The sequence below is a fragment of the Bombina bombina genome, chromosome 1, assembly GCF_027579735.1.
Source record: "Bombina bombina isolate aBomBom1 chromosome 1, aBomBom1.pri, whole genome shotgun sequence".
Taxonomy (NCBI): domain Eukaryota; kingdom Metazoa; phylum Chordata; class Amphibia; order Anura; family Bombinatoridae; genus Bombina; species Bombina bombina.
The window spans coordinates 1,552,155,212-1,552,179,880 of NC_069499.1; the positions used below are offsets into that span (position 1 = coordinate 1,552,155,212).

The 24,669-nt window shown below is 40.3% G+C and overlaps 1 protein-coding gene across 3 annotated transcripts in view; it reads left to right on the forward strand.

The window, feature by feature from the left end:
- The window catches only part of UNK (unk zinc finger), a 527,926-nt gene that overhangs the window by 94,925 nt on the left and 408,332 nt on the right, over nt 1-24,669 (forward strand). For all 3 annotated transcript variants that reach the window (XM_053709109.1, XM_053709121.1, XM_053709114.1), the window contains 4 exons: nt 13,715-13,832; nt 13,930-14,014; nt 15,394-15,536; nt 15,928-15,975. In XM_053709109.1, the coding sequence (XP_053565084.1) occupies nt 13,715-13,832; nt 13,930-14,014; nt 15,394-15,536; nt 15,928-15,975 (394 nt within the window). The remainder of the gene's footprint in view (nt 1-13,714; nt 13,833-13,929; nt 14,015-15,393; nt 15,537-15,927; nt 15,976-24,669) is intronic.

A 24,669-nucleotide genomic window follows, 5' to 3' on the forward strand; every position in this document is an offset into this window, starting at 1 on the left:
AATCTTACCTATGATCCAGGAAGGTCAATATATGACTACCGTGGATCTAAAGGATGCGTATCTGCATATCCCAATCCACAAAGATCATCATCAGTTCCTCCAGTTCGCTTTTCTAGACAAGCATTACCAGTTCGTGGCTCTTCCATTCGGTTTATCCACTGCTCCCAGAATTTTCACAAAGGTGCTAGGGTCCCTTCTGGCGGTTCTAATACCGCGGGGCATAGCAGTGGCGCCTTATTTGGACGACATCTTAATTCAGGCGCCGTCCTTTCACAGAGCCAAGGCTCACACAGAGATTGTATTGGCCTTTTTAAGGTCTCACGGGTGGAAGGTGAACATCAAAAAGAGTTCTCTGTCTCCACTCACAAGGGTTCCCTTCCTAGGAACACTAATAGATTCGGTAGAAATGAAAATATTTCTGACAGAGGTCAGAAAGTTGAAACTTTTAACTACTTGCCGAGTTCTTCATTCCATTCCTCGGCCATCTGTAGCTCAGTGCATGGAGGCAATCAGATTAATGGTAGCGGCAATGGACATTGTCCCTTTCGCTCGGATACATCTCAGACCACTGCAACTATGCATGCTCAATCAGTGGAATGGGGATTATGCAGATTTGTCTCCTCAAATACAGTTGGACCAGGAAACCAGAGTTTCTCTTCTCTGGTGGTTGTCTCAGGATCACCTGTCTCAGGGAATATGTTTCCGCAGACCGGAGTGGACCATTGTAACGACCAACGCCAGTCTGTTAGGCTGGGGTGCAGTCTGGGACTCCCTGAAAGCTCAAGGCTTATGGTCTCGGGAAGAATCCCTTCTCCCGATAAACATTCTGGAACTGAGGGCGATATTCAACGTGCTTCAAGCATGGCCTCAACTAGCTGTGGCCAAATTCATCAGATTTCAGTCTGACAACATCACGACTGTAGCTTACATCAATCATCAGGGGGGAACAAAGAGTTCCCTAGCGATGAAGGAAGTAACCAAAATAATCAGGTGGGCGGAGGACCACTCCTGCCATCTCTCAGCAATTCACATCCCAGGAGTAGACAACTGGGAGGCGGATTTTCTAAGTCGTCAGACTTTTCACCTGGGGGAGTGGGAACTCCACCCGGAGGTATTTGCCCAGCTGACTCAGCTATGGGGCATTCCAGAGTTGGACCTGATGGCGTTCCGTCAGAACACCAAGCTTCCTCTCTACGGATCCAGGTCCTGGGACCCCAAGGCTGCATTGATAGATGCTCTAGTAGCGCCTTGGTCCTTCAATCTGGCTTATGTTTTCCCACCATTTCCTCTTCTCCCTCGTCTGATCGCCAGAATCAAGCAGGAGAAGGCGTCAGTGATTTTGATAGCGCCTGCGTGACCACGCATGACTTGGTATGCAGACCTAGTGGACATGTCATCTGTCCCACCATGGACACTGCCAATGAGGCTGGACCTTCTAATACAGGGTCCGTTCAAGCATCCAAATCTAGTTTCTCTACGTCTGACTGCTTGGAGATTGAACGCTTAATTCTATCAAAGCGTGGTTTCTCTGAGTCAGTTATAGATACTCTGATTCAGGCTAGAAAGCCTGTCACCAGGAAAATCTACCATAAGATATGGCGGAAATATCTTTGTTTGTGTGACTCCAAGGGTTACTCATGGAGTAAGATTAGGATTCCCAGGATACTGTCCTTTCTCCAAGACGGATTGGAGAAAGGATTGTCGGCTAGTTCTTTAAAGGGACAGATATCTGCTCTGTCTATCCTTTTACACAAGTGTCTGGCAGAGGTACCAGACGTTCAAGCGTTTGCACAGGCTTAAGTCAGAATCAAGCCTGTCTATAAACCTGTGGCCATGGAGTCTAAATCTAGTTCTTTCAGTTCTTCAAAGGGTTCCGTTTGAACCTTTACATTCCATAGATATTAAGTTGTTATCTTGGAAAGTTTTGTTTTTGGTAGCTATCTCTTCTGCTCGAAGAGTCTCAGAATTATCTGCCTTACAGTGTGATTCACCTTACCTGGTGTTCCATGCAGATAAGGTAGTTTTGCGTACTAAACCTGGTTTTCTTCCTAAAGTGGTTTCTAACAAGAATATTAACCAGGAAATTGTTGTTCCTTCTCTGTGCCCCAATCCTTCTTCGAAGAAGGAACGTCTGTTGCACAATCTTGATGTAGTTCGTGCTCTAAAGTTCTATTTGAAAGCAACTAAGGATTTCAGAAAAAACATCTTCCTTGTTTGTTATCTATTCTGGTAAGAGGAGAGGTCAGAAAGCGACTGCTACCTCTTTCCTTTTGGCTGAAAAGCATCATCCGTTTGGCCTATGAGACTGCTGGCCAGCAGCCTCCTGAAAGAATTACTGCTCATTCTACCAGAGCAGCTTCCACATGGGCTTTCAAGAATGAGGCTTCTGTTGAACAGATTTGTAAGGCAGCGACTTGGTCTTCACTGCATACTTTTGCCAAATTTTACAAATTCAATACTTTTGCTTCTTTGGAGGCTATTTTTGGGAGAAAGGTTTTGCAAGCAGTGGTGCCTTCCGTTTAAGGTACCTGTCTTGTTCCCTCCCTTCATCCGTGTCCTAAAGCTTTGGTATTGGTATCCCACAAGTAAAGGATGAGTCCGTGGACTGGATACACCTTGCAAGAGAAAACAGAATTTATGCTTACCTGATAAATTACTTTCTCTTGCGGTGTATCCAGTCCACGGCCCGCCCTGGCAATTAAGTCAGGTAACATTTTTTGTTTAAACTACAGTCACCACTGCACCCTATGGTTTCTCCTTTTTCTTCCTAACCTTTGGTCGAATGACTGGGGGGTGGAGCTAGAGGGGGAGCTATATGGACAGCTCTGCTGTGTGCTCTCTTTGCCACTTCCTCTAGGGAATGAGAATATCCCACAAGTAAAGGATGAATCCGTGGACTGGATACACCGCAAGAGAAAGTAATTTATCAGGTAAGCATAAATTCTGTTTTTGTATCGGAACAGAAATAAAAAGTTACAAGACAAACATAAAAAACCCTCAGGAATAATATGAGTAAATGTACCCACTGCATAGATTATATGTACAGCTCCAGCCCTGTATTGTGTACTTTATGGCTTGTTAAAAAGTCAACAAGGTCTCTGATCTGTGAATGCGCACGGGCTGCATAGCTCCTAAATATTCTTACTGGCTCCTAAATTTTAAACAGATTTGTCAACCCCTGGTGTAAGAATATTTAAGCTCCAAGATGGCGATGCCCAGTGTTAAAGGGACATTCTAGTCAAAATTAAACTGATTCAGCTAGGGCATGCAATTTTAAACAGTTTTCCAATTTACTGTTATCAAATTTGTTTTGTTCTCTTGGTATTCTTTGCTGAAAGCTAAACCTAGGTTGGCTCATAAACTGATTTCTAAGCCCTTGAAGGCCACCTCTGCCATTTTGACAGTTTTTCACAGCTAGAGGGCGATAGTTCATGGTGCCATATAGGTAACATTGTGCTCAATTCTGTGGAGTTATTTAGACTCAGCGCTGATTGGCAAAAATGCAAGTCTGTCAAAAAAGCTGAAATAAGGGGGCAGTCTGCAGAGGCTTAGATACAAGGTAATAACAGAGATAAAAAGTGTATTATTGTAACATTGCTGGTTATGCAAAACTCAGGAATGGGTAATAAAGGGATTATCTACCTTTTTAAAACAATAAAATCCTGGAATAGACTGTCCCTTTAAGATGCAGAGCTTCACTAACCAGCATCAATATGTTGTTAAAATTAGGGAACAGCTTTATACTATATTGTGAGTAGTAATCCCTGTAAAGCATCAGAAGTGTTCATTAGATTAAATGGAAATAAACGCTAGAAAGAAGGATGTATTGAAAGCAAAGATTAGCCTGAGAGTAATATGCAGAGTTTATTTTCATATGCATTAGTTTTGTTAAAATACTAAAAATAATAAGGTTTTCATGAGCATAAAACAATGGCTAGTGCCTTGTTGTAACCTAGATTTGCTTCTCTGCTAAGGCTAATTAGGGACAGTTATAAACGACTGTGTGAAATATAGCAGTTAAAGGGACATGAAACCCAAAATTTTTCTTTCATGTAACCACCAATCAGCAAGCGATATCCAGGGTTCTGAACTAAAAATGGGCCAGCTTGTAAGCTTATACATTCTTGCTTTTTCAAATAAAGATAGCAAAAGAACGACGAACAATTGATAATAGGAGTAAATTAGAAAGTTGCTTAAAACTGCATGCTATATCTGAATCATGAAATAAAAAAATTGTGTTTAGTATCCCTTTAAGTATCTTTCTAACTTCTGTTATCAATTTTTTGTTCTCTTGGTACCGTTGTTTGAAAAGCAGCAACTTAAGCTTAGGAGACAGCCCATTTCTGGAGCACTATATGGCAGCAGTTTTGCAAGAATGTTATCCATTTGCAAGAGCACTAGATGGGAGCACTATTTCCTGCCATGTAGTGATCCAGATGCCTACCTAGGTATCTCTTCAACAAAGAATATCATGGAAATGAAGCAGATTTGATAATAGAAATACATTGGGAACTTTAAAATTGTATGCTCTTTCTGAATCACAACATTTTTTGGGTTTCATATCCCTTTTGGAAAACACACATTTTTTATGAAAACTGTACAAAATAAATAAGACAGGAAAGCGCAATTACACACACTCTAAGTGTAGCGTTTTATTAAAACAAAATGCGCGCAAGTAAAATCTTACTCATAGACAAAAAGTGATATTTAGCATATAGTAAAACCGTAAAGGTTAAGTCCAACACCGGATGCTTCCTTAGTAACTATTATTGGAAAAGCCGCCTTGAAGTTTCTAATAGCCGTCCAACAGTTTGTATATCGAGCAGAGTCTCACTTCCGGTAGAAGTGTTCTGTATTACGGGTTCCGGTGAGGTGGAACCTCAACGCGTTTCGTCTGGTCCCGGCCAGACTTTGTCAAGAGGTATAGGTGTATGGAGTCTGCGAGCTTATTTATAAAGCCCATTGTTAAACGTGATTGGCTCAAACATCTGTCCATTAGTTGTATCTTACCTATTCATTGGTTCTCATATACAATACATTTCTAGATTGGATACACAATGTTGCTTATATGATAATCACCTGCAGTGAATTCTGTATAGCTTTATATGTTATCTGTGAAGTTTGCAATGTGTGAATGCAAATGAAAGTTACAATATATTAAAGATGACAATGCATTATGATATATAATAGATCACATGTCGCACATAATTGTTTTATATAGCTAAAACTCAGTTTTTTAGAAGATAAAAGTTTTTGTCGTATTGACATGTAATAAAAAATCAAGAAATAATTGCAACTTGTTAGAAATAAAGTCCAACATATTCAAATTAAGATGATTTCTATCATTTCTATCAAGAAACACCTAGTTATCATATGCAAATTAATATAATTTCTATTTAGAAACACCTAGTTATCATATTATTGGTTACAACATAAATTGGTCTAGATAATGAAGGTAAATTTTGTAAATCCATTAAATCATAAACAGCCTATCTACAGTAGAGGTGAAAACTAATTTCTATCAAGAAACACCTAATTATCATATTATTAATTATATCAGTAATGGGTCTAGATGGTGAAGATAGATTTTATAAACCCCTTCAACCATAAATGTACTATATAAAATAGAGGTAAAGACAAAAAAAAATACTAAACTTGGCATGTTGATTGTATAATGGCAAAGCTGAAGGAGATAACACATTGACAGTGCAGTGTTGAAATGTGATGCAATACGCACATCTGCTATAATGGGGTTTCTTAGCTATAGACATATATTAACTATATCATATTACATTAATGCCTGTATATCAAGGCCCACATTCAAACCCTTTGGTTGTAAGGAATTAAAGGGACAGGAAACCCCAACATTTTCTTTCATGATTTGGATAGAACAATTTTATTCAACTTTCCAATTTACTTTTAATATCAAATTTGCTTCATTCTCTTGTTATCCTTTGCTGAAGGAACATGACAGCTAGCTTTAGTGTAGGATATGTGTTTATTCTTTTTCCACAATTGATACTAAGAGAATAAAGCACATTTTAAATATAAGTGAATTTAAAAGTGTCTTAAAACATGGTCTATCCGAATCATGCAAATTTAATTTTGACTTTCCTATCCCTTTTACCCCTTCACTCCATTAGGACCTTCCACGCCATCCTAACAGCGCTAGGCTTTAACGCCGAAGGACGGCATGGAACGTCCCATCTTATAAGGCGTCCTGTAGCCTCCCATTTTTAATAAACTCAAGATCGAACTGGTGGTGTGCCTAGCTACGTAGCCAGTCACCCTTGATCTGATCCCAGCCTTGAAATCATGTGATTGCTTTGATAATCGTGATTTCATTTGTGAAGCAAGTGTTTACATCGAAACTTTGTTCCGATGTTAAACACTTGTGCCGGGCATGAAGGGATTAAGTTCATGAATCCAAAATGTTTCTCGCTACCAAAGAGATTTTTGGTTCGGATATTTATTGGGAGGAATCCAGTCAATGATTTTAACTTTTTTCAGATTCATGAACTTTATTCCTTACAACCAAAAGGTTTCTTTTTTCACTGTGCATATTATAATCATTAATCTTTTATTTATTACACGGATTTGCATTGGTTGTACCACACCACTCTGCAACTTCATCTAACTGCTATAAGTATTGTTTGAGATACATTACTTGTACCTGCAATACCTTTTAGAGGATTTTTAGAACATATGGATTTATTTTAAAAGTGACATGATCTAATTGTGATTACAATCCAGTGCTGATATTTTATACCGTTTCTGATTACAAAATAAATAATGAAAGTATATTGCAAAGTTGTTTTACTACTTATAATTAACAATTTATATTACAACCTCAAAGTGTTTAATTTCCCTTTGGTGGAACCAATATTCTTGTCATGGTTATATTACTTACTATATGCCATTATTTAGTTGTAGCACACTAGTGGGTTTGTATAAACCTCTGCACAGTAGTCAGTCATCCTCATTGTTTAGAATACAGTTGCCACAATTATTGGTTTCATGTTTTTGCATCATAAAATGCTTTAATCAGGAGAATGGATTATACAAACTATAATCTGGTTTAACATATGTATTAGTCCTTCCATTAGTGGTTCCATGGCCCCAATTTATCAAAGGTCTTGCGGACCTGATCCGACACTGTGGATCAGGTCCGCAAGACCTCGCTAAATGCGGAGAGCAATACGCTCTCCGCATTTAACATTGCACCAGCAGCTCACAAGAGCTGCTGGTGCAACGCCGCCCCCTGTTGACTTGCGGCCAATCGGCCGCCAGCAGGGAGGTGTCAATCAACCCGATCGTATTCGATTGGGTTGATTTCCGGCGCTTCCTGTCCGCCTGCTCAGAGTAGGCGGACAGGGTTATGGAGCAGCGGTCTTTAGACCACTGCTTCATAAGTTGTGTTTCTGGCGAGTCTGAAGACTCGCCAGAAACACGGCCCTTCAAGCTCCATACGGAGTTTGATAAATGGGCCTGTATATGTTTTAATATATGAACCAATCAGCAATTGGTTATTTCCATTTGCTAGATTGAATGAAGCATTCAAAGAAACAATTAGTCTGAGAATAACATGTAAATGTAGTTTCTTTCATGTAATTGGCAAGAGTCCATGAGCTAGTGACGTATGGGATATACAATCCTACCAGGAGGGGCAACGTTTTCCAAACCTCAAAATGCCTATAAATACACCCCTCACCACACCCACAATTCAGTTTTTACAAACTTTGCCTACTATGGAGGTGGTGAAGTAAAGTTTGTGCTAAGATTTCTACGTTGACATGCGCTTCTCAGCATTTTGAAGCCTGATTCCGCTCAGAGTAAAGTGAATGTCAGAGGGATGTGAAGGGAGTATCACCTATTAAATGCAATGGTTTTCCTCATGGGAGATCTATTTCATAGGTTCTCTGTTATCGGTCGTAGAGATTTATCTCCTACCTCCCTTTTCAGATCGATGATATACTCTCATATACCATTACCTCTACTGATAACTGTTTCAGTACTGGTTTGGCTATCTGCTATATGTGGATGGGTGTCTTTCGGTAAGTATGTTTTTTATTACTTAAGACACCTCAGCTATGTTTTGGCACTTTATGCATTTATATAAAGTTCTAAATATAAGTATTGTACTTATATTTGCCATGAGTCAGGTTCATGTATTTCCTTGTGCAGACCTGTCAGTTTCATATTTAGGGAAAATAAACATATTAAGAAATATTTTTCTTACCTGGTGTTTAGTCTTTTTTTCAAATTGACTACATTTTTTCTTGAAAATTGAGGGCAGTACTAGGCCCGCGGGTGCGCCAAAAGCTAGACTGTATTGCGTCATTTTTGGCGCAAGAATTCTTTGGCGCGAAAAGTACGTCCGTTGATGCAAGTTCGTCATTTCCGGCTTCGTAGTTGACGCCGAAGCCTTACACACGGTTGCGTCATTTGTGACGCAAGTGTGTCATTTCCGGATATTGTTGGCTCCAAAAAATTTTCAGTTACGTTGTGCGTCATACTTGGCGCCAAATTTTTCATTAATTTAATACCCCATTGCTGTTTGCCTCTTGCCTTTTTCTATGTCAGAGGGCTATGCTATTTGCATTTTTTCCCATTCCTGAAACTGTCATATAAGGAAATTGATAATTTTGCTTTATGTGTTGTTTTTCCTTTTACATTTTGCAAGATGTCTCAATCTGATCCTGCCTCAGAAGTATCTGTTGGAACTTTGCTGCCTGACATCAGTTCTACCAAAGCTAAGTGCATTTGTTGTAAGATTGTGGAAATTATATCTCTGAATGTCATATGTAATAGTTGTCATGATAAACTTTTACATGCAGATAATGTGTCCATCAGTAATAGTACATTGCCAGTTGCAGTTCCTTCAACTTCTAATGTACATGATATACCTATAAATTTTAAAGAATTTGTTACTGATTCTATTCAGAAGGCTTTGTCTGCATTTCCACCTTCTAATAAATGTAAACGGTCTTTTAAAACGTCTCACTCAGTTGATAAAATTTCAAATGACCAACAACATAATGATTTATCCTCCTCTGATGAGGATCTATCTGATACAGAAGATCCTTCCTCAGATATTGACACTGACAAATCTACTTATTTATTTAAAGAAGTGTTAATTACTTTGGATATTGAGGAAACCAGTCCACTTGACGTTGTCTAGTAAATGTTTAAATGCTGTTTTTAAACCTCCTGTGGTTTTCCTATTCCTGATGCTATTTCTGATATGATTTCTAAGGAATGGAATAAGCCAGGTACTTATTTTATTCCTCCTTCAAGGTTTAAAAAATTGTATCCTTTACCAGCAATTTCTATAGAGTTTTGAGAAAAAGTCCCCAAAGTTGATGGGGCTATTTCTACTCTTGCTAAACGTACCACTATTCCTATGGAAGATAGTAATTCCTTTAAGGATCCTTTAGATAGGAAGCTTGAATCTTATCTAAGGAAAGCCTATTTATATTCAGGTCATCTTCTCAGACCTGCAATTTCTTTGGCTGATGTTGCGGCTGCATCAACTTTTTGGTTGGAAAATTTAGCGCAACAAGAATTGGATTCTGACATGTCTAACATTGTTCGCTTACTGCAACATGCTAATCATTTTATTTGTGATGCCATTTTTGATGTTATCAAAATTGATGTTAGATCCATATCTTTAGCTATTTTAGCTAGAAGAGCTTTGTGGCTTAAATCTTGGTATGCTGTTATGACATCTAAATCTAGATTACTATCTCCTTCTTTCCAAGGTAATAATTTATTTGGTTCTCAGTTGGATTCTATTATTTCAACTGTTACTGGGGGAAAGGGAGTTTTTCTGCCTCAGAATAAAAAACCTAAGGGTAAATCTAAGGCTTCTAACCGTTTTCGTTCCTTTCGTCAAAATAAGGAACAAAAATCTAATCCTTCCCCCAAGGAATCTGTTTCCAATTGTAAGCCTTCCTCAAATTGGAATAAAACCAAGCCATTTAAGAAACCAAAGTAAGCCCCTAAGTCCGCATGAAGGTGCGGCCCTCATTCCAGATCAGCTGGTAGGGGGCAGATTAAGGTTTTTCAAAGATATTTGGATAAATTCTGTCCAAAATCAATGGATTCAGAGCATTGTCTCTCAAGGGTATCGAATAGGATTCAGAGTAAGACCTCCTGTGAGAAGATTTTTTCTCTCACGCATCCCAGCAAATCCAGTAAAAGCTCAGGCTTTCCTGAAGTGTGTTTCAGACCTGGAGTTTTCAGGGGTAATCATGCCGGTTCCTTTTCAGTAACAAGGTCTGGGGTTTTATTCAAATCTATTCATTGTCCCAAAGAAGGAAAATTCATTCAGACCAGTTCTGGATCTGAAAATTTTGAATTGTTGAATTGTTGTTACCAACTTTCAAGATGGTGACTATAAGGACTATTTTGCCTTTTGTTCAGCGAGGACATTATATGTCCAAAATAGACTTGCAGGATGCATACCTTCATATTCCGATTCATCCAGAACATTATCAGTTCCTGAGATTCTCTTTTCTAGACAAGCATTACCAATTTGTTGATCTTCCATTTGGCCTAGCAACAGCTCCAAGAATCTTTTCAAAGGTTCTATGTGCCCTACTCTCTGTAATCAGAGAATAGGGTATTGCAGTGTTTCCTTATTTGGACGATATCTTGGTACTAGCTCAGTCTTTACGTTCTACAGAATCTCACATGAATCAACTAGTGTTGTTTCTTCGAAAACATGGTCTGAGGATCAATTTATCAAATTGTTTCTTGATTCCTCAGACAAGGGTCACCTTTTTAGGCTTCCAGATAGATTCAGTGTCCATGATTCTGTCTCTAACAGACAAGAGACGTTTGAAATTGGTTGCAGCCTGTCGGCACCTTCAGTCTCAGTCATTCCCTTCAGTGGCTATGTGCTTGGAAGTTTTAGGCCTCATGACTGCAGCATCGGACATGATTCCTTTTGCTCGTTTTCACATGAGACCTCTCCAGCTTTGTATGCTGAATCAATGGTGCAGGGATTATCCAAAGATATCACAATTAATATCCTTAAATCCCAATGTTCGACACTCTCTGACGTGGTGGTTAAATCACCAGCGTTTAGTTCAAGGGGCTTCTTTTGTTCGGCCAACCTGGACTGTGATAACTACAGATGCAAGTCTTTCAGGTTGGGGAGCTGTTTCGGGATCTCTGACAGCACAAGGGGTTTGGAAATCTCAAGAGGCGAGATTACCAATCAATATTTTAGAACTCAGTTCAATTCTCAGAGCTCTTCAGTTTTGGCCTCTGTTGAAGAGAGAACCGTTCATTTGCTTTCATACAGATAATATCACAACTGTGGCATATGTCAATCATCAGGGTGGGACTCACAGTCCCCAAACCATGAAAGAAGTATCTCGGATACTTGCTTGGGCGGAATCCAGCTCCTGTCTAATCTCTGCGGTGCATATCCCAGGTGTAGACAATTGGGAGGCGGATTATCTCGGCCGTCAGACTTTACATCCGGGGGAGTGGTCTCTCCATCCAGATGTTTTCTCAGATTGTTCAGATGTGGGGTCTTCCAGAGATAGATCTGATGGCCTCTCATCTAAACTAGAAACGTCCCAGATACCTGTTCAGATCCATTGATGTTCAGGCGGAAGCAGTGGATGCGCTGACACTTCCATGGTGTTATCAACCTGCTTACATCTTTCCGCCTCTAGTTCTTCTTCCTAGAGTGATCTCCAAAATCACCATGGAACAATCGTTTGTGTTGCTGGTGGCTCCAGCATGGCCACACAGGTTTTGGTATGCGGATCTTGTTCGGATGTCCAGTTGCCAACCTTGGCCACTTCCGTTAAGGCCGGAACTACTGTTTCAAGGTCCATTTCTTTTACAAGATATGACGAGTCCACGGATTTCATCCTTATGGGATATCGCCTCCTGGTCAGCAGGAGGAGGCAAAGAGCTCCACAGCAGAGCTGCATAAACAATTCCTCCCTTCCCCCCAACCCAGTCATTCTCTTTGCCTGTGTTAGTGATAGGAGAGAGGTAAAGTGAGGTGTTAGTTTGGATTCTTATATCAAGAGTTTTTTATTTTAAATGGTGCAGAGGATACTATTTTTCTACAGAGAAGCATCTGGAAATAGCCTGTCAGGTTATGGGAACTAGTGGATTTTTAGCTTCACTGCGCCTCCCATACCTGTGCTGCTTCTCTGTTTGCGGTCATAGAATACTGACTAAGACCCTTCTACCTTACAGGACCTCAGGAGGAAGAGTGGACCTCTTGACACTGTAAGATTTTCATGCTGTTCCTCAGCATGGAGGTAAGTGCAGTCCTTTGTTCTCTGGGGCTCTGCATCATATCCCAGAACCGACTGTACTCTGCCTTTTTTTCCTGTGAGGGACTCGGGTAAGGGCTTCCCTTGGTAGCATGTGTGGGCTGTCTTTTTATTGTAAATGGGGATCCCAACATGTTAAACTTTTCCCAACTCATCTGGCAGGAACAAATAGGCTTAGATGCGCTGGGAGCTGCGTTAGATACAATTGCTGATGCAACGGGCGAGTCACTGGTTATGTTAAGTGCGGAGTTCACTACATGTCCTATGTTTTGGCTTACATGGGGGACCTTGTGAATATGAGGCTGACGCTGGGAGTAGTACCGGAGTTAAACTGAATTGTGGGTGTAGTGAGGGGTGTATTTATAGGCATTTTGAGGTTTGGAAAACTTTGCCCCTCCTTGTAGGATTGTATATCCCGTACGTCACTAGCTCATGGACTCTTGCCAATATGAAAGAAATTAATTTATCAGGTAAGTTCTTACATAAATTATGTTTTTTTTTTTTTAGCATTTTCAGAACTGACAGAATAAGTGTAAAGTTTTACAGGCCCATTTATCAAGCTCCGTACGGAGCTTGAAGGGCCGTGTTTCTGGCGAGTCTTCAGACTCGCCAGAAACACAACTTATGAAGCAGCGGTCTAATGAATCGCCGGAAATCAACCCAATCGAATACGATCGGGTTGATTGACACCCCCCTGCTGGCGGCCAATTGGCCGCGAGTCAGCAGGGGGCGTTGTTGCACCAGCAGCTCTTGTGAGCTGCTGGTGCAATGTTAAATGCGGAGAGCGTATTGCTCTCCGCATTTAGCGAGCCCTTTGATAAATGGGCCTGTATGTGTCTATAAAACAATTGGAGCTGCCATGTTGTAACTTAGGTTACCTTCTTTGCTGTGGCCAATTGGATACAGTTATAAATAGGTCACTAGAGTGTGCAGCCAATGGCAATGTGCACTTCCATTTCTAACAGGAACTGAGAAGCTCACGATTTCAGAATAGAATTACAGGAAAAGGGGACAAAATAAATAATGAACGTATATTACATTTTTTTTATATACAGTGTGTGTGTATATATATATGATTTATCATTTTATATTACGATATCAAAGTGTTTTATGTCCCTTTATGAGGTCTCTGACTATTTTCTTCATTGTGTGTTTAATGCTACTGCCATTTTATTACGAGGGCCTCAATATGCTTTGAAGCATTGTAGACATATATTTTTGGGTTTAATGCTTCCAAGTGAATATTATTTAACTATAGAATATCTTAGATTTGCTGAAACTAAAGGGATAGGAATCACTAATTACAAAAAATGTAGACAGTGTGTAGACAGAAAAAGAAATAAGATTTGAGGTGTTATATAAATGATAATGGTGCATCTTGTAATGATAACACCTTTTACTTGCAGGTCTTCCCCATGCCCCAGTGTTAAACATGGAGATGAATGGGGGGACCCTAGTAAGTGTGAAAGTGGAGACTCTTGTCAGTATTGTCACACGCGAACGGAGCAGCAGTTTCACCCTGAGGTATGATGAATCCTTTATGGTTTCAAAAAATAATCCTTCACTCTGTGCCAAAGTATGCCCCCCCCTCTCCTAACCCAACATATGCTCCTTCTCACAGATATATAAGTCAACCAAATGCAACGACATGCAACAATCTGGCAGCTGCCCCCGCGGACCCTTCTGCGCCTTTGCACACGTGGAACGTATGTTTTTCTGCTTTTCCTTATGGTGAAATAGACCTTTTGCAATAATCGTTAAATGGCTCAGATATCTATTAAAGTGAATGTAAATTTTGACGCTAAAGTGCCCGTTTTTTTAAATGTTTTTATTAAAAACAGGGGCACTTTAGTTCATCAAAATTTACATTTCACTCGTGTTGCGAAAAAATACCTTTTAATCTTGACAGCCGATCCAGCTTCCTCCACCCGTAGCAAAGCCTCTTCCTGGGTCTAAAATGAGGAAACCGGCTTCCTCCAATCACGGCGTTGAATCAGACACTGATTCCCCCGGGGGTGGGAGCCGTGATTGGTGGATGACCCATCCATCATTTCTGACGTCAGAAATGGCTTGCGACGACCAGGGGAAGCTGGAGTGGCTGTCAAATTTAAAAGGTAAGTTTTTTTTATTACACAAGTGAAATTTCAATTTTGATGAATTAAAGTGCCCTTGTTTTTAATCAAATTTTTAAAACCGGGCACTTTAGCATCAAATTTTACATTCACTTTAACAGATATCTATTAACAGAGTAGTCTGTATCATACAAATTTCATTGAGACTGTGACAACAGCAGGGGCAAGCACACCAATATGCCAACATTTAAACGAAATTCTTACTGTGTTACAGAGCAGTTGGTGTAATCTTTGCTACCAAATGCTGTTTGCAAATGGATGTAACACAACAATAAATTGCTTTAATGTGTAATTATTGGATAAAGGCTTGTGTGTAATTGTGTTTAATCACTGTAAAGTCGGTTGTTAAAGGATCTTTCATGATTCATATAGAGTGTAAACTTTAAAAAGCTTTCCCATTTATTTATATTATCAAATTGACTTCATTCTCTTAGTGACCTTTGTTAAAAAAGCAGGTAGCTGGGCTCATGAGCATCCATGCATCTGGGGCACTATAAGGCAGCAGTTTTACCTTTTCAGGAGTACTAGATGGCAAAAGTGTTTGTTACCATATACTGCTCCAGACACATGCACGCTACCTACCTAAGTATGCTCTTCAACCATGAGAATTAAACAAATTTGAAAACAGAAGTAAATTTGAAGAAAAAAAAATGTATGCTCTTTCTGAATCATAAAAGAAAGTTTATTTGTCCCTTTAATCTCTATCAATTCTGAGCTGGACAGAGTCCAGTGATTGGCAGCTACATGTGTTTATAGCTTGAGGAGCAGCATTGCAGAAGTGTAATAATAAAGTGCCCTAATGCACTAGATGATTTTGTTATGGTGTCACTAGCTCCCTTTAAAGTTTATTGACATCTATGCTTTAAAGCCCTTGTCCCCACTGACAATATTTTTAAATTCTTTGAGCAATTAACATTTATTCCTGTATTTATAGTGCCGTCTTTGTTCTGCAGAGTCTCTCATGTGCGACGATCTGCAGTCTCCCTCTGCTGTGTCGAGCCCCACACAAACAGGACCTGTTATGTACATGCCATCAGCAGCAGGGGACTCTGTCCCTGTCAGTCCCTCAAGCCCGCATGCTCCAGATTTTAGCAATGTAAGTGACCAATGTTCCCTCCCTCTGCTCTGTGCCTTTACTCCTTGCCCTTTTGTATAGGAGTTTTACATAGAACTCTCCATTGTACAATACACACAGAGACATTCCCTAAAAAGTAATTATTGTGATATAAAGAACACATTTTGTTTGTGCTTAATATTAAGTAAGAACACGTCTTTTTTGTTTTGCACTAAATGGTTGTTCTATTCACTCCACAAACTGAAGAATAAAGCTTTATCTGTATGAAAGAAACATGCACAATAGTCTATTTTTCAGAGCTTTTGTGGAGTTAAAATGCAGGACAGCACTAGGTTTTGTGATTTGCGTTACTAGCAGTTGATCTGGTAGGGATTTCCTTTTCCTTTTGTGATATTATTGTTATATCTAATAGGTGTGGGGGAAGATGAGTCACCTGCCCACAAGTCCAACGTCGGCCACAGTAAGTACTACTCTGCCATTATTCAGTGTTTTGTGAGGAGCCATTTACAGTTTGCTTTTTGGCCATGATGCCACTGCGCTGCGGAATCTGTTGGAGCTCTACAAATAACTGATCATAATAACTTGAAATATAAACTTAAAGGGATATTACATTTTTAATAGATGTATAATATATAGTAACAATTACTCACTCTGTTGCAATAGGTCTGCATAAATTCTACATATAATGATGTATTCAAGCAAAGATTATATGTAAACATATTTTTTTTAAATTATATTTGTTGCTTAAATATTGAAGTGTAAAAGTTTAGTTTATATTAAGGGGCCACTAAAACCAAAATTAAAGTTTCACGATTCAGATAAAGCATGCTGTTTTTAAAAAAAAAAACTTCCCAATATACTTCTATTATTAAGACGTGCACATTCTTTTTATATGTACACTTTCTGAGGCTCCAGCTCCTACTAAGTATGTGCAAATTTCCACAATATATACGGTGATGCATTTTCTGATTGGCTGATTGCTGTCACATGATACAAGGGAATTATCTTTGGAATTTTCCAGAAATTATTCTACTGCTCTTTTTAAGTGCCATTGCATTGTCTCTTTATTGTGTATTTGTCAATTATTTTACTGTATTTAGTGGTCCTTTAAGTAATATGTGCATACATGGCCATAGGTTTCCCCCTTCTCTATCTTTTCTGCAAAGGACAATTAGGGACAGGTATAACAGGCAATAAAAGAGAGTGTGCAAATAAAGCTTTGGGGAATATAGGATTTTTAAAGTAACTAACAGGGTTTATACACAGCCTTGTTTCCACACTCTCTTTTATTGCTTATTTTATATCTGTCCCTAATTGTCCTAAGCAGAAAAAAAATCATAAGGGGAAAACATAGGTTTAAAAATGCTTGTGCCCATTACATTGTAGAAACTCAGTGGATTTAACAAAGCCAACAATTTTAAGAGTTAAAGAGACACTAAAGTCAAAATTAAACTTAGGCCTAGATTTGGAGTTCGGCGGTAGCCGTCAAAACCAGCGTTAGAGGCTCCTAACGCTGGTTTTGGCCGCCCGCTGGTATTTGGAGTCAGTGATTAAAGGGTCTAACGCTCACTTTTCAGCCGCGACTTTTCCATACCGCAGATCCCCCTACGCCATTTGCGTAGCCTATCTTTTCAATGGGATCTTTCTAACGCTGGTATTTAGAGTCGTTTCTGAAGTGAGCGTTAGAGCTCTAACGACAAGATTCCAGCCGCCTGAAAATAGCAGGAGTTAAGAGCTTTCTGGCTAACGCCGGTTCATAAAGCTCTTAACTACTGTACCCTAAAGTACACTAACACCCATAAACTACCTATGTACCCCTAAACCAAGCTCCCCCCACACCGCCGCCACTCGATTAAAATTTTTAACCCCTAATCTGCCGACCGCCACCTACGTTATACTTATGTACCCCTAATCTGCTGCCCCTAACCCCGCCGACCCCTATATTATATTTATTAACCCCTAACTTGCCCCCCACAACGTCGCCGCCAGCTACTTAAAATAATTAACCCCTAATCTTCCGACCGCAAATCGCCGCCACCTACGTTATCCCTATGTACCCCTAATCTGCTGCCCTAACATCGCCGACCCCTATATTATATTTATTAACCCCTAATCTGCCCCCCTCAACGTCGCCGACACCTGCCTACACTTATTAACCCCTAATCTGCCGAGCGGACCTGAGCGCTACTATAATAAAGTTATGAACCCCTAACCCGCCTCACTAACCCTATCATAAATAGTATTAACCCCTAATCTGCCCTCCCTAACATCGCCGACACCTACCTTCAATTATTAACCCCTAATCTGACGACCGGAGCTCACCGCTATTCTAATAAATGGATTAACCCCTAAAGCTAAGTCTAACCCTAACACTAACACCCCCCTAACTTAAATATAATTTACATCTAACGAAATAAATTAACTCTTATTAAATAAATGATTCCTATTTAAAGCTAAATACTTACCTGTAAAATAAACCCTAATATAGCTGCAATATAAATTATAATTATATTATAGCTATTTTAGGATTAATATTTATTTTACAGGCAACTTTGTAATTATTTTAACCAGGTACAATAGCTATTAAATAGTTAAGAACTATTTAATAGTTACCTAGTTAAAATAATAACAAATTTACCTGTAAAATAAATCCTAACCTAAGATATAATTAAACCTAACACTACCCTATCAATAAAATAATTAAATAAACTACCTACAATTACCTACAATTAACCTAACACTACACTATCAATAAATTAATTAAACACAATTGCTACAAATAACTACAATTAAATAAACTAGCTAAAGTACAAAAAATAAAAAAGAACTAAGTTACAGAAAATAAAAAAATATTTACAAACATAAGAAAAATATTACAACAATTTTAAACTAATTACACCTACTCTAAGCCCCCTAATAAAATAACAAAGCCCCCCAAAATAAAAAATTCCCTACCCTATTCTAAATTAAAAAGTTACAAGCTCTTTTACCTTACCAGCCCTGAACAGGGCCCTTTGCGGGGCATGCCCCAAGAAGTTCAGCTCTTTTGCCTGTAAAAAAAAACATACAATACCCCCCCCCCAACATTACAACCCACCACCCACATACCCCTAATCTAACCCAAACCCCCCTTAAATAAACCTAACACTAATCCCCTGAAGATCTTCCTACCTTGTCTTCACCATCCAGGTATCACCGATCCGTCCTGGCTCTAAGATCTTCATCCAACCCAAGCGGGGGTTGGCGATCCATAATCCGGTGCTGAAGAGGTCCAGAAGAGGCTCCAAAGTCTTCCTCCTATCCGGCAAGAAGAGGACATCCGGACCGGCAAACATCTTCTCCAAGCGGCATCTTCGATCTTCTTCCATCCGGAGCGAAGCGGCAGGATCCTGAAGACCTCCAGCGCGGAACATCCATCCGGACCGACGACTGAACGACGAATGACTGTTCCTTTAAGGGACGTCATCCAAGATGGCGTCCCTCGAATTCCGATTGGCTGATAGGATTCTATCAGCCAATCGGAATTAAGGTAGGAATTTTCTGATTGGCTGATGGAATCAGCCAATCAGAATCTAGTTCAATCCGATTGGCCGATCCAATCAGCCAATCAGATTGAGCTCGCATTCTATTGGCTGATCGGAACAGCCAATAGAATGCGAGCTCAATCTGATTGGCTGATTGGATCAGCCAATCGGATTGAACTAGATTCTGATTGGCTGATTCCATCAGCCAATCAGAAAATTCCTACCTTAATTCCGATTGGCTGATAGAATCCTATCAGCCAATCGGAATTCGAGGGACGCCATCTTGGATGACGTCCCTTAAAGGAACAGTCATTCGTCGTTCAGTCGTCGGTCCGGATGGATGTTCCGCGCTGGAGGTCTTCAGGATCCTGCCGCTTCGCTCCGGATGGAAGAAGATCGAAGATGCCGCTTGGAGAAGATGTTTGCCGGTCCGGATGTCCTCTTCTTGCCGGATAGGAGGAAGACTTTGGAGCCTCTTCTGGACCTCTTCAGCACCGGATTATGGATCGCCAACCCCCGCTTGGGTTGGATGAAGATCTTGGAGCCAGGACGGATCGGTGATACCTGGATGGTGAAGACAAGGTAGGAAGATCTTCAGGGGATTAGTGTTAGGTTTATTTAAGGGGGGTTTGGGTTAGATTAGGGGTATGTGGGTGGTGGGTTGTAATGTTGGGGGGGGGGTATTGTATGTTTTTTTTTACAGGCAAAAGAGCTGAACTTCTTGGGGCATGCCCCGCAAAGGGCCCTGTTCAGGGCTGGTAAGGTAAAAGAGCTTGTAACTTTTTTAATTTAGAATAGGGTAGGGAATTTTTTATTTTGGGGGGCTTTGTTATTTTATTAGGGGGCTTAGAGTAGGTGTAATTAGTTTAAAATTGTTGTAATATTTTTCTTATGTTTGTAAATATTTTTTTATTTTCTGTAACTTAGTTCTTTTTTATTTTTTGTACTTTAGCTAGTTTATTTAATTGTAGTTATTTGTAGCAATTGTGTTTAATTAATTTATTGATAGTGTAGTGTTAGGTTAATTGTAGGTAATTGTAGGTAGTTTATTTAATTATTTTATTGATAGGGTAGTGTTAGGTTTAATTATATCTTAGGTTAGGATTTATTTTACAGGTAAATTTGTTATTATTTTAACTAGGTAACTATTAAATAGTTCTTAACTATTTAATAGCTATTGTACCTGGTTAAAATAATTACAAAGTTGCCTGTAAAATAAATATTAATCCTAAAATAGCTATAATATAATTATAATTTATATTGCAGCTATATTAGGGTTTATTTTACAGGTAAGTATTTAGCTTTAAATAGGAATCATTTATTTAATAAGAGTTAATTTATTTCGTTAGATAAAAATTATATTTAACTTAGGGGGGTGTTAGTGTTAGGGTTAGACTTAGCTTTAGGGGTTAATCCATTTATTAGAATAGCGGTGAGCTCCGCTCGGAAGATTAGGGGTTAATAATTGAAGGTAGGTGTCGGCGATGTTAGGGAGGGCAGATTAGGGGTTAATACTATTTATGATAGGGTTAGTGAGGCGGATTAGGGGTTAATAACTTTGTTATAGTAGCGCTCAGGTCCGCTCGGCAGATTAGGGGTTAATAAGTGTAGGCAGGTGTCGGCGACGTTGAGGGGGGCAGATTAGGGGTTAATAAATATAATATAGGGGTCGGCGATGTTAGGGCAGCAGATTAGGGGTACATAGGGATAACGTAGGTTGCGGCGGTTTACGGAGCGGCAGATTAGGGGTTTAAAAAAATATGCAGGGGTCAGCGATAGCGGGGGCGGCAGATTAGGGGTCAATAAGTGTAAGGTTAGGGGTGTTTAGACTCGGGGTACATGTTAGAGTGTTAGGTGCAGACGTAGGAAGTGTTTCCCCATAGGAAACAATGGGGCTGCGTTAGGAGCTGAACGCTGCTTTTTTGCAGGTGTTAGGTTTTTTTTCAGCTCAAACAGCCCCATTGTTTCCTATGGGGGAATCGTGCACGAGCACGTTTTTGAGGCCGGCCGCGTCCGTAAGCAACTCTGGTATCGAGAGTTGCATTTGCGGTAAAAATGCTCTACGCTCCTTTTTTGGAGCCTAACGCAGCATTTGATTAAACTCTCGATACCAGAGTTAAATTTATGGTGCGGCCAGAAAAAAGCCCGCGGAGCGTTAACAGCCCTTTTACCGCCGAACTCCAAATCTAGGCCTTCGAGTCATAGTAAATCCTAGCGTTTGTGAAATGCTAGTATTTACCATTGGAACAGAAAAAGGGGACTTTCAGTTATGAAGTACAAAATACTTCATAATGTTCCTTTATAAGCGTTCGCCACGCTGGGGGCCTCAGGCAGCTCACAGCAGAACGCTATTTCTCCAACATAGGTGTGTCCGGTCCACGGCGTCATCCTTACTTGTGGGATATTCTCTTCCCCAACAGGAAATGGCAAAGAGCCCAGCAAAGCTGGTCACATGATCCCTCCTAGGCTCCGCCTACCCCAGTCATTCTCTTTGCCGTTGTACAGGCAACATCTCCACGGAGATGGCTTAGAGTTTTTTAGTGTTTAACTGTAGTTTTTATTATTCAATCAAGAGTTTGTTATTTTAAAATAGTGCTGGTATGTACTATTTACTCAGAAACAGAAAAGAGATGAAGATTTCTGTTTGTATGAGGAAAATGATTTTAGCACCGTAACTAAAATCCATGGCTGTTCCACACAGGACTGTTGAGAGCAATTAACTTCAGTTGGGGGAACAGTGTGCAGTCTCTTACTGCTTGAGGTATGACACATTCTAACAAGACGATGTAATGCTGGAAGCTGTCATTTTCCCTATGGGATCCGGTAAGCCATGTTTATTAAGATAGTAAATAAGGGCTTCACAAGGGCTTATTAAGACTGTAGACTTTTTCTGGGCTAAATCGATTCATTATTAACACATATTTAGCCTTGAGGAATCATTTATTCTGGGTATTTTGATATGATTATATCGGCAGGCACTGTTTTTGACACCTTATTCTTTAGGGGCTTTCCCTAATCATAGTCAGAGCCTCATTTTCGCGCCGGTATGGCGCACTTGTTTTTGAGGACAGCATGGCATGCAGCTGCATGTGTGTGGAGCTCTGATACATAGAAAAGTCTTTCTGAAGGCATCATTTGGTATCGTATTCCCCTTTGGGCTTGGTTGGGTCTCAGCAAAGCAGATTCCAGGGACTGTAAAGGGGTTAAATATAAAAACGGCTCCGGTTCCGTTATTTTAAGGGTTAAAGCTTCCAAATTTGGTGTGCAATACTTTTAAGGCTTTAAGACACTGTGGTGAAATTTTGGTGAATTTTGAACAATTCCTTCATACTTTTTCGCAATTGCAGTAATAAAGTGTGTTTAGTTTAAAATTTAAAGTGACAGTAACGGTTTTATTTTAAAACGTTTTTTGTGCTTTGTTATCAAGTTTATGCCTGTTTAACATGTCTGAACTACCAGATAGATTGTGTTCTGACTGTGGGGAAACCAAGGTTCCTTCTCATTTAACTATATGTATTTTATGTCATAAAAAATTTTTTTTAGTAAAAATGATGCCCAAGATGATTCCTCAAGTGAGGGGAGTAAGCATGGTACTGCATCATCCCCTCCTTCGTCTACACCAGTCTTGCCCATACAGGAGGCCCCTAGTACATCTAGTGCGCCAATACTCCTTACTATGCAACATTTAACGGCTGTAATGGATAATTCTATCAAAAACATTTTAGTCAATATGCCCGCTTATCAGCGAAAGCGCGACTGCTCTGTTTTAGAAAATTCTGTAGAGCATGAGAACGCTGATGATATGGTTTCTGAAGGGCCCCTACACCAGTCTGAGGGGGCCAGGGAGGTTTTGTCTGAGGGAGAAATTTCAGATTCAGGAAACATTTCTCAACAAGCTGAACCTGATGTGATTACTTTTAAATTTAAGTTGGAACATCTCCGCGCTCTGCTTAAGGAGGTGTTATCCAATTTGGATGATTGTGATTATCTGGTCATTCCAGAACCACTATGTAAAATAGAAAAGTTCTTAGAGGCCCCGGGGCCCCCCGAAGCTTTTCCTATATCCAAGCGGGTGGCGTACATTGTTAGTAAAGAATGGGACAGGCCCGGTATACCTTTAGTACCTCCCCCCATATTTATAAAATTGTTTTCCTATAGTCGACCCCAGAAAGGACTGATGGCAGACAGTCCCCAAGGTCGAGGGGGCGGTTTCTACTCTACACAAGCGCGCCACTATACCCATAGAAGATAGTTGTGCTTTCCAAGATCCTATGGATAAAAAAATAGAAGGTCTGCTAAAGATGTTTGTTCAGCAAGGTTCCCTTCTACAACCAATTGCATGCATTGTCCCTGTCACTGCAGCCGCGTGTTTCTAGTTTGATGAGCTAGGAAAGGCGATTATTAGTAATTCTTCTTCTTATGAGGAGATTATGGACAGAATTCGTGCTCTTAATTGGCTAATTCTTTCACCCTAGACGCCACCTTGCAATTGGCTAGGTTAGCGGCGAAAAAATTCTGGGTTTGCTATTGTGGCGCAGAGCGCTTTGGTTAAAATCTTGGGCAGCGGATGCGTCTTCCAAGAACAAATTGCTTGACATTCCTTTCAAGGGGAAAACACTCTTTGGCCCTGACTTGAAAGAGATTATCTCTGATATCACTGGGGGCAAGTGCCACGCCCTTCCTCAGGATAGGTCTTTTCAAGACCAAAAATAAACCTAAGTTTCGTCCCTTTCGCAGAAACGGATCAGCCCCAAGGGCTACGTCCTCTAAGCAGGAAGGTAATACTTCTCAAGCCAATCCAGCCTGGAGACCTATGCAAGGCTGGAACAAAGGAAAGCAGGCCAGGAAACCTGCCACTGCTACCAAGACAGCATGAAATGCGGGCCCCCGATCCGGGACCGGATCTGGTGGGGGGCAGACTCTCTCTCTTCGCTCAGGCTGGGGCAAGAGATGTTCTGGATCCTTGGGCGCTAGAAATAGTCTCCCAAGGTTATTCTCTGGAGTTCAAGGGGCTTCCTCCAAGGGGGAGGTTCCACAGGTCTCAGTTGTCTTCAGACCACATAAGAAGACAGGCATTCTTACATTGGGTAGAAGACCTGCTAAAAATGGGAGTGATTCATCCTGTTCCATTAGGAGAACAAGGGATGGGGTTCTACTCCAATCTGTTCATAGTTCCCAAAAAAGAGGGAACGTTCAGACCAATCTTAGATCTCAAGATCTTGAACAAGTTTCTCAAGGTTCCATCGTTCAAGATGGAAACCATTCGAACACTTCTTCCTTCCATCCAGGAAGGTCAATTCATGACCAAGGTGGATTTCAAGGATGCGTATCTACATATTCCTATCCACAAGGAACATCATCGGTTCCTAAGGTTTGCATTCCTGGACAAGCATTTCCAGTTCGTGGCGTTTTCTTTCGGATTAGCCACTGCTCCTAGGATTTTCTCATAGGTACTAGGGTCCCTTCTGGCGGTGCTAAGACCAAGGGGCATTGCTGTAGTACCTTACTTGGACGACATTCTGATTCGAGCGTCGTCCCTTCCTCAAGTAAAGGCTCACACGGACATTGTCCTGGCCTTTCTCAGATCTCACGGATGGAAAGTGAACGTGGAAAAGAGTTCTCTATCTCCG